General features: G+C 38.3%; 1 protein-coding gene across 1 annotated transcript in view; it reads left to right on the top strand.

Annotated features, from left to right (window-relative positions):
* Window positions 1-13,839, top strand: part of LOC136179299 (voltage-dependent T-type calcium channel subunit alpha-1G-like) — a 58,574-nt gene extending 44,735 nt beyond the window's left edge. Inside the window, exon 2 of the mRNA XM_065955409.1 lies at window positions 12,818-13,839. Coding sequence (XP_065811481.1) covers window positions 12,832-13,272 — 441 coding nt within the window. The 5' untranslated portion in view covers window positions 12,818-12,831 and the 3' untranslated portion in view covers window positions 13,273-13,839. The remainder of the gene's footprint in view (window positions 1-12,817) is intronic.
* The last annotated feature ends 2,479 nt before the right edge of the window (window positions 13,840-16,318 follow it).

The following is a 16,318-nucleotide window of genomic DNA, read 5'->3' as shown; positions in this document are numbered from 1 at the left end:
TACATAATAGATTCTTAATATAAAGTATGGATACACGATCTTAGACTGATCTGTTAACTCAAATTGATCTCTGGCAAAATGAAGAACAAAAAAGTAGTAGTGATGCAGTAGTAATTCAGTCGTCATTTAAAGCTGCAGCTTATAGATTCAGACGATGACCTGGAAGTATCTACTGTACATTATTGGAAAATTAACACCTTGTTGCTTATCATGCTTAAGAATTCTCTGATCCCCCAAATGTGTGTATGATTTTGACTTCAGCCATCAATACAAAAGCTATGACGTGTTATAATGAAGTTGTGTTTCCTCTTGGGTAGAAAATGTTATAATCCTGGTGTTATTTGAACAATATAGATATATATTTATTCACAGTTGAATTGTTATTCACATTTGTAAGAATTGACTTGTTAAACATTTGTTCTACTTCACCTGCCTAATATATCTCTAATAACAGTTAATACCAGGAGTGTACCTAATGCTTAGATTTTTCCCAAATGTAAAACCTTGAGACAACACTGCGTGCAAATCTTTGGAACCATAATGAGAAACAGTAAATTTTGAGTAACAAAAAGAAGGCAACTTTTTTGGTCATGTCACCGGCAAAATTAGTTCAGCTTTATGTGCATCTTTATTAGTGTCTTTTCCCAGTTTCTCAGTTCTGTTTATTTATTATTTTGTGAGGAGACATGTTTCTATGTGCTATGAATATTAGTTGTGCCTCAAATGTGTTAGTGTTTGTTTGTTTGCTTGTTTGTTTGTTTATGTTTGTTTGTGTGTTTTCAGGTCGTATGTGTTTGCTTGGTTAAGGTGGGTACATGCAGGGAAACTGTGTTTGCTGCTTTGTTTGCTATCCATGAGACTCAGGGTAAAGGACGATTAGGAGCGTTACAGTAAGTCAGGGTGTGTTTTCATGTGTAACATGCCGTGCCAAATTGGATTCCTGTTTAGAGCCAGGCCTTTTAACCTAGTGATAGTGTGTACCCAGTGAAAACCTAACAAACTATATGGTTTTTAAAAGATGAATACAGAACAGGAGTTAGTCTTGTTGTTTGATACATAAAGAGTTTGACAGTTTTAAAATAAAAATAATGGACTCGTATTCTAGTTGATATCTCGTGTAAAATGAAGAAGCTTAACAAAACCACTTCGCACATTGTTCTGATGGAATAGTGGAATCAAAAATGCCTTACTGCAAAAAAGAAAATGTGGGATCAGTTTCAGAAAGTAAAGCAATTTAGCAACAATCCAATATTACAAATGATTAACCTTGAAACAAAACATGATTCTTTTACCAGAAATGAATTATCCATCATTCCCAAACAGATTTGTACACAGCAAGTGATATCAGACAATATAACAAAAGTGAAATGTATTAATATATTTTATACATTTATACAAATATTGTCAAAATGTAGAGGATTTAAATAAATATTGCAAATCCTCTACAGTAAAACATTGATTACAGACAATGATAGGCAAGTTTAGAAATAGGAATTGGTATCCATAGGGTAAACACTATTGGACTATTGGACTCTGCACTTATAATGATCGGCACAGTTTATTTTAGAATGTGATGTGCACTTGATTTATTTTTCAATGTTTCACACTGTAAAACCTGCTGCCAGGTAATAAGAGCCTTATGCATAGTAACATCACAACAACATCTGCATAATATTCGTTCTTTAAACGAACCTAATCTCTAATCCTAATCGCCCAAACCCACCTTGACCACTCCCTCTGGATCCATTTCAACCACCAAGGTATTTCCATTCAATAATGAAACATTTAAATTCACCTCTCTTTGTGTTCATTGCCCTTTCTTTCTCATCCTCCCATCCCTCCCTCCCTCTGGCCATCCTCCTTTTAATGCAGAGGCAGTAAATAACATCGCTTCCACAAATGAATTCCCCCTCAACCCTTGTTGGCCTTTTTCATCATCTCACTACCAGGTTTATGGGATAACTCCCCAATCAATTAAAGGCTAATTCTGTTAGCTGTCATGTATGGAGCACCAGGGTATTTCTGCAGCTTATGAAAATGCCAGCTCATTTTAAGGAACATGTCATCTCTAATACTACCTGCACATTGTGGCACTTTGAAGGAGACGATAGCATGTGAGAAATAACAAATATTAAAATGATTAAGCAGGTGGAAACAACCGGGTGCTAATATTAAAGTCAAATACATTTTGTTCAATACCAATTATGATGGGCTACTTTAAATGTCTGCCCACATGCCTTGTCTGTTTAACTCTGTCAATTGGAAATAATATATTTATTTATGTCTCTTTTCAGTCACAATGAATTTGCCTTCCAATTTTGGAATCATAACTACTTTACACATCATTTATTTCTTGAGCTTTGTCATAGTCACATGCTGTGTTGGTTGTCACTTTAGTTATCTGGTACTAATTGGTCAGAAATTTAGATGCAGCACATCAGATTATACTGATACTTATACCTTCTTTTGCTTTTTGACCAATGCGAATATTTAGAAAATGTCCATATTTCAAATCCATCCCATTTCTTTGAATCTGAAGTTACCAATCTACATAGTGGTAGTATAAATGCAGACAAATTGTTCAAATTGTTTCACTTCAGAAAGTGGTGGCGCCCAGGGACATCGACCATTGGGAAACTAAGAGCCTGATGCATATCATCCCTACTCTTACTTACCCATGTTTTCTGTCTGTCTTTAGCTGTCCTATTAATAAAGGCAAAAAGAACCCCCACCCAAACAAAACAAAAAAAAAAAAATGAAAAGTAAAAAAAATTAAGTAGATTAAACAACTTTAGTTACAATCCAATCCCATGCAAAAGATACAGGTTGTTTTGTGGCATGAACAGAATAGAATATAATTACTTTATTGACCCCAAACTGGGAAATTGTGGCATTACAGCAGCAGGTTATTCAACACACAATATGAGTAAAAAACACAATGTTAGCAAAACTGAATGAGGATCATTTTCAAACAGTGTTGGTTCGGTTGAGATTCGAGGGGGACATAGGGGCCCAAAAGAGTCCTCCTGCCTAATATTATAATAAATACAGACAATTCCCCACCACAGTTCACTCCTTATCCAGTCACACTAACTGGCTGGCATTTCTGCAAATATGTTTATGCCCCCTGTTCCCTGCTGTCAGACACACTGAAAAAGCTTTGAACAAATCACTGACGCTCAAACTGGTGATAGTTACTACCTTAAAGGAAAGCACTGGAGGCCATCACACGTGCTTGTCTTCAGAGGGGGAGATGTTGCAGAGGCAGAGACAGCACAGAGGTGTTTGTGTAGAGATGATTTCTTCTCAGCAAAAATAATCCTGCCAAACAACTACTCAGTACTCTGCAGCTTTTATTCTCTTTGAACCCTTAGAAAGATGGAGAGATGAACTGATTGCAGTTTGTGGACTGAAGCCAGCTGGCTGTTGTTGAATCCAGGATGGAGACTTACTGTAGGTAGCTGAAGAGATTTGACCCACTCTACAAATATTTTCACGCACAGGTGGTTATTCTTCCACTCTTCTGTGGATGAAAGAAGTACTATACATTTGGAGTTGTGGAATACACCTCTTATATCAGATTGGTTTACTAGTTCAGGCTTTATACATTTAGTGAATGAAAAACATTTGAACAGCTTTAGTCAGATGTCATGATAAAAGGCTTTGAGAGTGCTGTCCAGTTCTTAGAATAATTGCCTGCCTTCAACAAAAAGAGTTCCTTCCTTCAGTCTTTTCTTCTTTGAAAGGTAGCCTACTTTTCTTTTTACTTGTAGTTTATGCTTTCTAGAAGAAGTTTCCCCCTTGCAGCCTGAACAGATCTGCCATTTGGAATTAATTTGTGTTTGTTAGTGCTTTGGAATAACTCATGTATTTGCTTCTTTAGAAGAAACATTTAGATTTCTATTAACATTTAACCTAGAGACCAACAAAATGGAGATGAAAATGCCCTTTTTATAATTGTATATAATAACAGATAGAAAAATACATTTAGATATAGCCTCGATATAGAGAGATGGGGATATAGATGTACATTTATAATGAGATAATTCCTGCTGGATAGTAATAGCATAGTGAACCTAAATAATTGAATTACAGGTTCAGCCATTAATTCTTTGAAGGCAACTCCTTTGGAGACTTTGTCCTGCATTCTTTCTTAGACCATGGAAGTGGCAACTGTACTTACTGAAAAGTAAAGTTTGAGTGTTTAGAACCACATTAAAAATTGACCAATATTAGGACTTTTAACTAAGTCTACATTTTCCCAAAAGGGTTTGGTTGTTTTAATTCCCAAATTCAAGGTACAAGATGGTGTTTATTTAGTACATTAAAGTCCCATTTCGGATGCAGTAGATTATTAATAAGGGTAGCCTATACTTTAAAAGAAGTTAACCTCTTAATAAAAAGTCACTTCCATGGCACCTAACTGGCCTGGCAAAATATCTAAGCGCAATAAATGAGAGTAAACTGAAAAATAAAAAGTAAAACCAGCCACACCAACTGTACAACTTAAACCCAAACCAGTGTGTGCATAGCAATCCTAATGTCACAGCAGCATTTGTTTCTTTGTTATTTCATTGTTTGGGTGTTTCAGTTAAGATCAGGAGATTACAATTGTTGAAAATGTGTACCAAAGCATTTACCTGGCCTCCTACTGACTGAGAACAATGCATTAACAAGCAGTCTCAAGCAATCACTCTCAATGGCACTCAAAATAGACTCTAATTAGGCTCTGAGAATTTGCTGGAAAGTGAGTATTTACCCACACTGGTACTTAGCTTTTAATAATTCAAATGGGACTTGAGTGAGCATTTGGAAACAAGTAATGATTTGCCTTTTACTATAATCTTTATGTCATTTGGATAATTAATGGTTTCACATACAAGTCTCAACAAAAGTAATAAATAAGCTGTCAGTATGAGTGGAAATCGGTTCACTTTCACTCAACTGGGGGAGAAAATCAAGAAAGACAAATAACAAATGAAGTTCAAATAGCCTCATGTGGTTTTCTAAGGCTCTTTTACAATTTATCATTGTTGTTAAATACAAGGGATGGAAATGCTGCGGAGGAATCAAGAGGTAATATTTAATTATTCTGTTCTGTGTTGTGCCTATGGGATTGTCCTCCACAGGGAATTGAACCCCTAACTGTATGTGTTCCATTGCTCTGCTCCATCTTCAGTGGCTTGGAAATCAATTTCTGAACCGAGCGAATGTGCCGGTTTGACGTGAATGTGGAAGCGCTCGTTTGTCAGTGTTTGTTTCTCTGTGGGAAAGTCAATGAGCAAACAGGTTTGTGTTGTTAGTTGAGGGAAATGTCAATGGGGGATAGTGGGAGCCGCACTGAGCTCCACCGGGCCTGCTGAAGTCTTTCATCTGAGTAAGCTAACATCATTAAGTGCCTGCCACGCTTGCTTTTTGGCGCCTGTGTTGATTTGAGGCACAGACTTGTCTCCACATTTTGTTTTATATGACTTTGTGTATTGTAATTTTCATATCTTTATGTGTGTGCGTCTGTGCGTGTGTGAATAAATGACTGCGTCTAATTGAGCCTACAGTCCATTAAGCCGTCAGTACGGTCTCTAGCTCACTAATGAGAGCCTGTGTCACATCAAAACACATCCACCCTGGACCTAGTTAGCTAACAGTTTGAGTCCAGCACTGTATTCAAAGGTGGGTCTATGAGAGTTCATTTACATTTCCTCTAGTGCGTCACATCATGGCCAGCCTAGTTAGTTAGCTTGTTAGCCTACATGCTGACTTCTTCAAACTAACTGTATACAAATGTGAAAATGTATGTGTTTGTGCCTAGGCCTCAATTTCCTTTACATATCCATTCTTTGCTGTTTTTAATATCTGATCTCCACAATCCAACTGATTCACTAAAGTACTGTGTTGTTAAGATTTTGTTTCAGTAATATAAAGATTTGCTGCATTGATAGGCAAATGTAGACTTCCTGCTGCCCAAAGTCAAGTTGGGCTACAAAGGTAGCTCAGTTTTCATCAGCAGTGGAAGTGGAAATGTACTTTAAATAAAATAAAATAAAATAAATAAGAATGTATGGCTTTCGATGCTTAAAATTGAGGCATGAAACATGTTTAATCAGAATCAGAAATACTTTAAGGTATTCGCCAACAGTATGGCACTTATTTTCATGCTAACTAATGTAACAAAGGGGTGATACATCATGTACCTATACCCATTACATATTGTGTTAACAGTGTTGGAAGGGTCTTTCTCGGGAGGAGTACATTTTAAGTCACTAAATACAGCAATATGTCCTACACAATAACAACATAAGTATGTGGTGTTAAGAATCGTGAATTCATTAAGAGTAACTTAACTAACTTAACGAAACCAAGGGATTCAGAAAAAACAACTGTCCACAAAAGTTCTATGGGGTGACCGGTTGCTCCAATGAGGAGCTGTTGATGAATAAAAACAGGACAATTAGAGTGGATGAAAGATGACACCACACAGTTGTCATCACAAGGCTTTATGATACAGGATTGAACTGGAAGGAAAAGACTTCAAGACGTTCCAAAAGTTAGTGGACTAGATCAATGGTTCTCAACTGGTTTAGCCTCAGAACCCACTACCTGCTCCCTTGTAAAAATTGCGACCCAAATTTCGGATACTTTGCGATCAATCAGATTGAGTTCATGAAAACAATTGTACAGTTAGGACCTCAGACTGTAAAAAAGATGTGGCAAAAAAAGAAATGGAACAAAACTATCAGGTTTTAAAAGGGCTGCATAGGGTTTTTGAATTTTTTTTTTTTCCAGGCACACATTTTGCAATCCGTTGAAACAGCTCTGCGACCCACTTTTGGGTCCCGAACCACCAGTTGAGACCGGCCACTGTCAGCTCAGCAGCCGAGACATAGGCCTGCCTGTCGCCGGCGGTGAGGACAAGGAGCTGGGGTAGACTGGTAGTGTCGGTGCTCTCACTGTTTGCCTATGGACACAGACATAGAGTCTGTTTTCTGCCAGGAATTTCCAAGATACCAATTCAATTCTGGAAGAAATCTCTGAATCAGTTGAGGAAATGGCCGTATGTGTTGAAGTAAATATGTCTGTAAATGTTTTTATTACTATATTTCTCCTGCTATATTGTGTATTTTGGAGAAACTATAACGGTCGAATTTCCCTCTGGGATTAATCAATTATTTCTGATTCTGAAAAACACAGATTCATGTTTCAACGGGTGAAGTATCCCTTTAATGGTTCATAATGTTGATGTGCTGATCTCTCATCTTAAATGTCATAATCATGTAAAATGCTGTTTCTTAAATTGAGACCAGAGAAAAAAGAAGTAGCCGGAGTCTAAAGAACATCAACACCTCCATGTTCTACAGGCCAATAGATACTCCCATGTACGTGTAAAAAGAAATGCAAATATTGTAATCTCATTACAGACGCTCTGCCTAGAAGCCAGAACACAACACACAAAAACGCACCAACACATCCATAAAGGGAATTCTGTATGTTTGCCAGCCTTGATGTGGCCCTCGTATCTATTGCTGTGATTATATTGCATATGTATATGAAACATAAACCCACTAATCAAATTAACTGAATTCTGAATTTAGAGCATTTTCAGTAAGCTGTGTGTGTGTGTGTGTGTGTGTGTGTGTGTGTGTGTGTGTGTGTGTGTGTGTGTGTGTGTGTGTGTGTGTGTTTGTTTGTGAAGTTTGCTGTACACACTGTACCTCTTATACATTAGGCTGATTGGTGCCAAAAATACAGTAAATCAAATTTATGCAAAGGGAAACTTATCACTCTTTTTTTTTTTGGAAAACTTGCTGCAGAGATTTCTTTGTGTGTGTGTGTGTGTGTGTGTGTGTGTGTGTGTGTGTGTGTGTGTGTGTGTGTGTGTGTGTGTGTGTGTGTGTGCGCATGTGAGAGGGTGTGTGTGTTTACATTGGACTATTATGGCAGTTTACGAGTTGTGGTGCCCATTGTGACCCGTGGCTCTGCACAGGTCTGTGATATACGAGCCGGCCGCTGACATGTGATCAGTAAAGGTCAATCTTTGGCTGACATGTGCCGTCAATCACACACGCGCCACTCAGAGCTAACAACACCATCGAGGAGATGGCTGTGTTGTTTTATTGCCTTTTAGCGGAGTGCCAGCCCAACACATTGGAGGAATAAAATTTGCTTTTCCATCCACAGAGCACAGACTGTAGACTCATCCAAACTGTTCTCATAAATAAGCATCATGCTTTCAAAGGGGACAAATGAAATGTTTTATTTGTTCATTGCTCAGTAACAGTTTGAAAAAGCTTTACACATCAGAAAAAAATACTTATACAGCCGTTAAAACAAATTAATGAAGGACTTCTGTAAAACGAAACTGTTTTCATTTATATTTATTATCTGTTCACATTGGCATTTTAAACATTTGTTTTAAACATTCATATACTCACGAAAGACAACACAAACAATATACGGTTGTGACAATTTATCAACTAACAAACCATTCCCACTATTTCTTAACCCCTCCAAACTATTCTACAAAACTTACCAAATATAAACCACTTCCTTCAAAGTTCACCTGTTGAACAACGTTGATCATCAAAACTGTAACTGTCCTTTCATTGTCATTGCATCTTTATCAACCATCACATGAAACATGCTGGATATGTAATATATTGTTGGCAGCCGGAAAGAAAAACATGTGTTTCAGCTTTTTGCAGGAATAAAAAAAAACAAGATCATTAAAGTAAATATAATGGTAACACGATGTACTTTTGTAATAAGGTGTAATTTACTCTGCTGGCAATGCGTTTGGAAAAATAAGAGAAGAAAACATTGTTATACAGCCTCAGTCACAGCTATTTCTCAAAACATGGATCTGGATTTGGATCTTTAGTTTAGATGTAATGGGCTGAACAAATGTCTAGACTTATAAACATTCTTTACATTTATTTTTTTAGGTCACTGGCAGTAATGTTGTGTTATCTTCCTTTGTATTATTTATTAAAACACATTTAGAACTTGTGTGAGCCAAGACATGTTGTTGTGCATAACAATAAAAGTATAGTACAGGGAGAGGAGGAGATCAAAATCAAAGGGATAGTATCTCTACTCCTCTAACCCTTAAAAAAACCTGTTCTCCTGAAGTAGCATTTAACCTCCTTTAATCTTTGTTAGCCTCTTTTTTATGATTTCCATTATCATTCTAATAGACGATGTGTGTAAATCGTGTCTGTGACAGCTTAATGGGAGCTATGCCCGTTCATATTTGATGTCTTCTGTGAACCTCACCTCGGGGTTAATGATTCAGGAATCTGATCATTAACGTTTGAATGAATGTTAAATTTCACAGCTCACAATTCTTCTTTTTTTCACCAAGAAACAGAAGTTTAGTTAATCCAAGCACCCCCTATTATACAGCACATTGATGTGTGAGAATATTATATTGAATCCCCCTTGAACTTTGTCTTTTTGTTCTCATACTGTCTAAAATACTCACTGGGTCATCAGCTGAATAAACCATCCACTTGAACTTCTCACTTTCTCTTTTTGTTTTACTTTCTTTTCTCTCTTTTGTACTTTCATTTTACATCGATTAATACCGGGACACACTAAAAATAGATTTTGAAATTGCATTGTATCTCAATCTTGATGGAAATGACTAGTTATCGTGCTGAAACTTTACACAGCCCTGCAGTCTCAACCTGTAATTTCCATCATGACTCCATAAACTCAATCGTGAAGGCAGACAGCTGAAATTACCACATGAGACTTTGCCTGTAGTGTATCATTGATTGCTGGGTGTTTCTGGATCTAGAGGAGATGAAATGCAGCTAGATAAAAGATCAATTGTCAAGTATCACTTTCAGACACAGGTAGGTATTTGTCACTTTGTTGCAGCAGTCAGTATGGAAGGAATTAACAGAAATAATCAGAAAATCAGAATAAAATCGTTGATTGATTGATTGATGTCTTTATTTTCGACCATGTAAAAATGTGACCAGGGAGCCATTATGAAAACAAAGGAAATCAAACACTACTAATTACATTTACTCATCATCACCTTCAAAGCCCTTCACAACCTGGCTCCCCCCCTACCTGTCTCACCTCCTCCACCGACACACTACCACCCGCACTCTCAGGTCTGCAGATGCAAACCTCCTGCCCCCCCCCCCTTGCAGGACCAACCTGCAAGGGCTTTCTCTGTTGCTGCTCCCACCCTCTGGAACTCACTCCCAAAAAACATCAGAAACTCCCCTCTTCTCCTTCAAGAAATCCCTCAAAACTCACCTCTTCTACATTGCCTACAACCACTAACTCCCCCCTCCCCCCCTGCATTACTTCTTTATTGTACTGTCCTTGTTGTTTTTTGTTTTGTTTTATGGTTTTATAATTTGTCAAAGCGTCTTTGGGTTCCTAGAAAAGCATTACTAAAAAAACAATATATTATTATTATTATTATTATTATTATTATAGCACCTCATACTTTAGGACTGCAAAGCAATAAAGAAACGTTTGATTCTCAAGAATTACATTTCCCCAAGTCCTTCAGTAGTCATTGACACTGAGGGTGCCTCAAATGACTGTTTAATATTTGGGTACATAGGGACTCATACATCCTTAAGGTAACCCTCAGCCTTATGTCACTGACATTATGACACACTATAGAGCTAATTCTCTCATTGCTATGCTACAGTATCATTAGCTCTAATGCTCATTACCAATACAGCCTCAGTCTTCTTGTTCTCATGATGGAGGCTTCCTCTGCTTCCCTGTTCATCCTTCTCTGCCTGGCAGTTCTACACACGCCCCCACCTGTGGCTTTATAACAGTGAGCACTGCAGGAACGGCAGAGTCTTTACAAATGTAATGGCATCTTGGTGGAAAGTATTTTGAATTTACACTTCATTGCATATCCAAGAGAAGCTATTGACACTCAAGTTTCACATCCAATGGACACTTTTACTTTCTGAGCAGTTATCCACACCTCGAAGCTCTGCTTATTTGTTTTCTTTTTGACAATCATAATGAATGTCATGTTTGCTTCATGATGCATTTTATACACCTAGAGTAACAAATCTATCATCTAACAACAAGCAAACAAGCATTGCGAGTCCTTTAATAAAACGCAACATGCAATAAAAGGCTGACTGCTATTGTTAGCAAGATATAGCTTTGTAAATATGCATCTGTTAATATTATGTTTTAGATATATCTATTTGTTTTAACCTACACTCCACACATCGTTTATTTTTATGTTTTGGTTGAAGTCTATTTTTTTTTCTCTTCCATGTCAGGAATCTTTTTTTCTCTGCTGCGGGAACCAGCTAATTTCCCCACAGGGTTGTGTGAAGTTTGATGTTATCACACGATGACTCAATGATTACTCAGCCAGATGCTCAGAATTCTTACACCGAGGACTCTATTCTGGGCCCCTGCTGTGATTTAGCAACATAAACCGCTTTGTTAGAATTGAGTTTTCCTTTACAATATATTTCCCATGTATCTGCTGTAATTACTGTATCGGCTTTCATTTCTTTGTTGTGAGCATGTTTCTGCCCGCTTTTACCAGAGTTAGCTCTGCTGCTCAGACAGAAGTACTCCATATTGCTTAAGTGAAAAGGAACACTATTTCGCATCGCTTTTGCTGTCATAGAAAATGACCTAAAAACAAAACCAGTAACTCAGATAGACACAGTGTTCTGTATGCAACTCCTGAAGCTTTGACTTGTGACTGGGGTGGACGATAAGTAGCATCTGTGGGGAATTGTGTACTTGCTCACTCATTGGAAATCCATGGTCAGGTGCCACTCAGTCATACCAGGACTCCTGCTTCTTCTATTCTCTCTGGCTACACATTATTGATTCTATTCAACACTAAGCCTCTGACTTAACCACTGAACTCTCCCTCCTAACATGTCCTTTCCCTTATTTTTCAGGATTAGCTTTTTTCGTTATTTGATGATAGAATCCATGTCATAAACCCACAGGTGGTTTCTTGAATGCACTGATTTGTTTGATGGGAGATAGTCTCTCTATTTCTATTGTAAGCTTTCACCATAAACGCATGTCCACATTAAGCCTGTTATACCTGCAAACACAGATTTTTTTTCAGGTAATTCATCTTTCATGTAAGCAGTACACCAATCACCAGCCATCAATGGAATATGCGACACAACATTAGTAAATGAAATCGGCCAATAAATTTAAATCGAGAAGATTATTTAATAAAATAATTTAAAGATGGGTTCTGCCGTTGTCAAGATAGAAACAAATGATAAAGAAAATTGATACTGATCACTGTTGCTTCTTGCCGTAGAGTTGTACGTTCCTAACACAGTTTTGGAAAAAGCATTGTGATTGTCTGTTGTCATTAAGATGCTGTTGTTTTTTTTGTTTGTTTTTTGTGCAAATCCCTTAGTGCCTGCCCTGTCCCCTTTTCAGCCTTGGTGTTGGATTGTAAAAGTTTGTGACATCAACTTTAACAACCATGTTTTTTCTCATCTCTCCTACCAACACTTAAGCAAATTTTCTCCAAACCATATCAGTTATCTCTCTGTAACTTTACCAAATTCAAAGACCTTCAGCCTACATTTTCAAAGTGCTTTTGGTTGTAAATTATGCAGATTAGATTTTTGAGTCTTTCTTCATGGCTTTAGTTATTTTGGCTTGCTCGGTCTCTCTCTAGTGTGAGAACATAGAGTGCTGTTTATCTGGTTGAGCTGATCGGCTTTGAGCTGCTTTCTAATCTGTTGTTGTTGTTGTGGGGGTTTGTAAATTTAAACTATTTTCTCTCTCTCTGTCCCCCTCTCTCTATTCTCTGTTTCGTTCTTCCCAGACCTTTGCGTTGCCATGACGAGCGAGGAGGAGGAGGGCCCAAACGTTGCAACATCAACAGCAACCTCACCGTCAGCAGCGACAGTCTCAAGAGTAACAGCAACCACAGCCAAGGGCGATAGCAATGATGCCATCACTCCCTCCTCCCCCTGCAGACCCTTCCCGTACCACCTCCCATGTCCAGAGGAAAAGGAGGAGAAAGAGGAGGAAATAGAAGAAGAGGAGGAGATAATTCCGCGAGAGAGGCTTGAGAAGGAGGAGGATGAGTATGAGGAGGCGGTGGAGTGTGATGGGAACGATGGAGACGAAGATGCCAGCAGTGACACCAGTGTGTTAGTTGTGCCCTACCCTGAGCTGGTTCCTGTGGTTTTCTTCTGCCTCAAACAGACCACCTGTCCTCGCAGTTTGTGCATCCGCATGGTCTCCAGTCCATATCCTTTTAATACTGGGGAATGATTAGTATAATAATCTGCCAAATTGCTGTGATATGTTCCATTATTAGTTTGTGGGTTGGCTGCAAAATGATACAAACTCTGGTTTTGAAGTTCAAAACTTCCTCAAGTTCCAAGCTGAATTTCTCTCTTGCTTCATATCAATGAACCAGTCTCCAATGGTGAGGAAGTACTGTTCTTTGGCTGTTTGATATTTGTTTGTTTGTAGTGCCTGGGAGGCTAGATCCTAGGCCAGCTGTTGAAAAGTGTTGTTAACATCGAGGGCCCTATTCACTGATACTTTTGCTTCCATTCTTCCTGAACAGATCAGACTCACATGATGTACTCAGAGTGTGTAAAACAGAAGTGGACAGCATTCCTGAAAAAACAACATTTGGAAGTTTAGGAAAAGTAATGTCAAAGGAAAGTGCAAGTTTTTTAAATATAGAATACACTTTCAAAAGTAAAGTTGATAATTTTTTTAGGTGGGCCTTTTAAAATTCCTCCAACTATCCCTTAAAGAATCTATTAGGATCCTTTTAACAGGTAAGTTATAAGCTTTTTGGTAATGATTAAACTTTTCCAATTTACACCCCCCCCACCCCCCCACCCACACACACACACACACACACACACACACACACACACACACACACACACACACACACACACACACACACACACACACACACACACACACACATCTTAATACAGACCATAACATGGTCATACATACAAAGCATTTAAACCGGGCCTCTCCTCTTGTCTCATTGCCCCTAATACACACTGCAGGACGTAGTGTGTACGTTTACTGCTTGTACCTACAATGCAAGCTACCTCACACTAGCACAAGCTAACCGCCGGTGTTTAGCACCTGCTTGTCCAATAGAAAACAGGTCAACTCTGCATCTGTGGGTGAAGGCTAACACAAGGCTCACCCTTGTTTTAGAACAAGCTTTATCCACATAACATTTTGCCTCACTATGATTAGATTCAATCAATTCATCAGTTACCTTTACAAGTGATCCGAAGATTTCCTCCCAGTAGAATTGTAAAGCAAAAAAAGCCCAGAACATATGACCATGTTGCCATTTTGAAGGCTTCTCTAAATGTGGCTCAAACCATGAAGGATGTTTTTGGTACATCCTTTGTGGCCCAACATATTCCCTGATTCATTACGTACCAGTGCAAGCGGCTGATTATACTTTTAAATGTAAGTAACTGGTTTTAACTCAGTTGAAAAGCTAACAAATGATTATTGGGGCATTGAAACTTACAATTATCCCTAAAATAATGGGTGATGTTATGTGACGTTGGTTAATTTCCCCAGAGCCAGTGAAACTTTTGAGGTTGCTAGGTGACAGGAGCTTTGCTTAGTAACAAAATGGTAAGTGGGGAAAAAAACCATTGACACAAACAGTAAATCCTCTCTGGACTAGACCATCTCATTTAAGTTGGGCATGAGAGAAAGGGGGAAGGGTCCTTCAAAGGATGCTACCCCTGAATTTGTGTGTAGCCAGTGTTATGGACACTTCAGACTGCTAATGGAAAAAATGGAGGAGAGGTTTGTTGTGGCCTTATCTGTAAGTCCCATCCATTACTTATGTCAGACAGAAATAATTGTAACAGAAAAAAAAATACTTCTGGGAGGTCAGCCAATGGTATTGATATGATATTAAGTTTATTTGATTTCGCATCCAACCAGTCACTGACTCACATCCTTCTTGATCTACAGTTGACAGAGTCAGCAGTGACAGCCGGTACATTTTAAAACCCTTACAGACTACAAAGGCAAGTGTCCTCTGGATCCTTCTCAAGAAAAAAAAACAAAAACAAATAAACAAATCACTTTGATAACAGGCTGGAAAATGAAATGCCAAATTGGGAAATTAGCCCAGCATGTAAAGGCTGCTGTCAAAATATTGCTGTCACACTAACCCAATTGATAGGTTCTGTGTATTCTGTCGCTGTTGAGTGTTATTTTAAGGGATTCAAGTTCTGTGACCTGTAAAAAAAAAAAGCTTTGCTTTACTCCAGGGTTATGGTTGGGTCATGAAATACTTGTCATCCTTAATCTGTAGCACTCATATCTTAATATACTTCTGCAGTGTTTGCATTCTCTAACACCAGCGTATACACACACACAGACACACACATTTTTGCTATGCTTGAATATATTGAAATGACAGGAGCACTAGATTACAGTAGAAGCAGTATCCTGAGTTAGCTGCCTCCAGGTTCAGCAGACACTTCTTATCAAGCTTCTTAAGAGCAACACTTCTAGTGAAGTCTTGTGTGACTCACACACTTACAAGCAAACTCCCAAATCACAGAGTTTATTATACAACTCTGTGATTAGTAACGCCACTGAGTGTAAAGAGTGAGAGTGAGTGTGTTTAAAAGCAGAGATAGGATTGACAGGTTTGGATTTATGAACGCAGCGATAGAGGAAGAGAGACAGTGATAACGGAAACAGCAGAAACACTCAATGGAAGACACAGATAGAGGCAGTGAGCAAAATGCATACGAAAAGGAGCTGAAAACAGGAAGGAGGGCAAAAGGATACTCAAGCCTGTTTCATACTCAAGTGGTCCGGTTCATTTCAGTGCGGTACAGTGCCCATTTATTAGCGTTTCCACCTTCAAAAGTTTGGAATGGTACCAAAATAAGGGATCCATACCACACTGCTTGGTGGAAACTGGGCTATGTGGAAAGAGGGAAAGACTATTAATAGATACTGTTTAAGAGAGATCTAAAGAGGTTGGATGCAAGTATGTATAGTTGCTTTAAAGACAACCCATCCATTTTAAAAGGAACATTGTCCAAGAAAAAAAAAAATCTAAAGTCAGAGAAATAACACTTGGCACAGCCTGTTTTGATCCTCTGTCTTTAATTGTGTCTCTCTCTTGCTGCCTCCTAAGCCTCTGTTACAAGTTTTTCCAGTCCTCCTGTATTACACTGAAAAGCTCTCAAGTGAATTAAGTATAATTTTCTCCACTAGACTAAGCTCCTGGGCAGTGCGCAGACTGACTGCCAGGAACAGAAAGGGTGATTGTTGTGTTGACAGATAC

This window comes from Labrus bergylta, chromosome 1 (genome assembly GCF_963930695.1).
Source record: "Labrus bergylta chromosome 1, fLabBer1.1, whole genome shotgun sequence".
In the NCBI taxonomy this organism is placed as follows: domain Eukaryota; kingdom Metazoa; phylum Chordata; class Actinopteri; order Labriformes; family Labridae; genus Labrus; species Labrus bergylta.
Note: the sequence above shows the minus strand (reverse complement) of the source record. Positions and strands in the feature narration are given on the sequence as shown.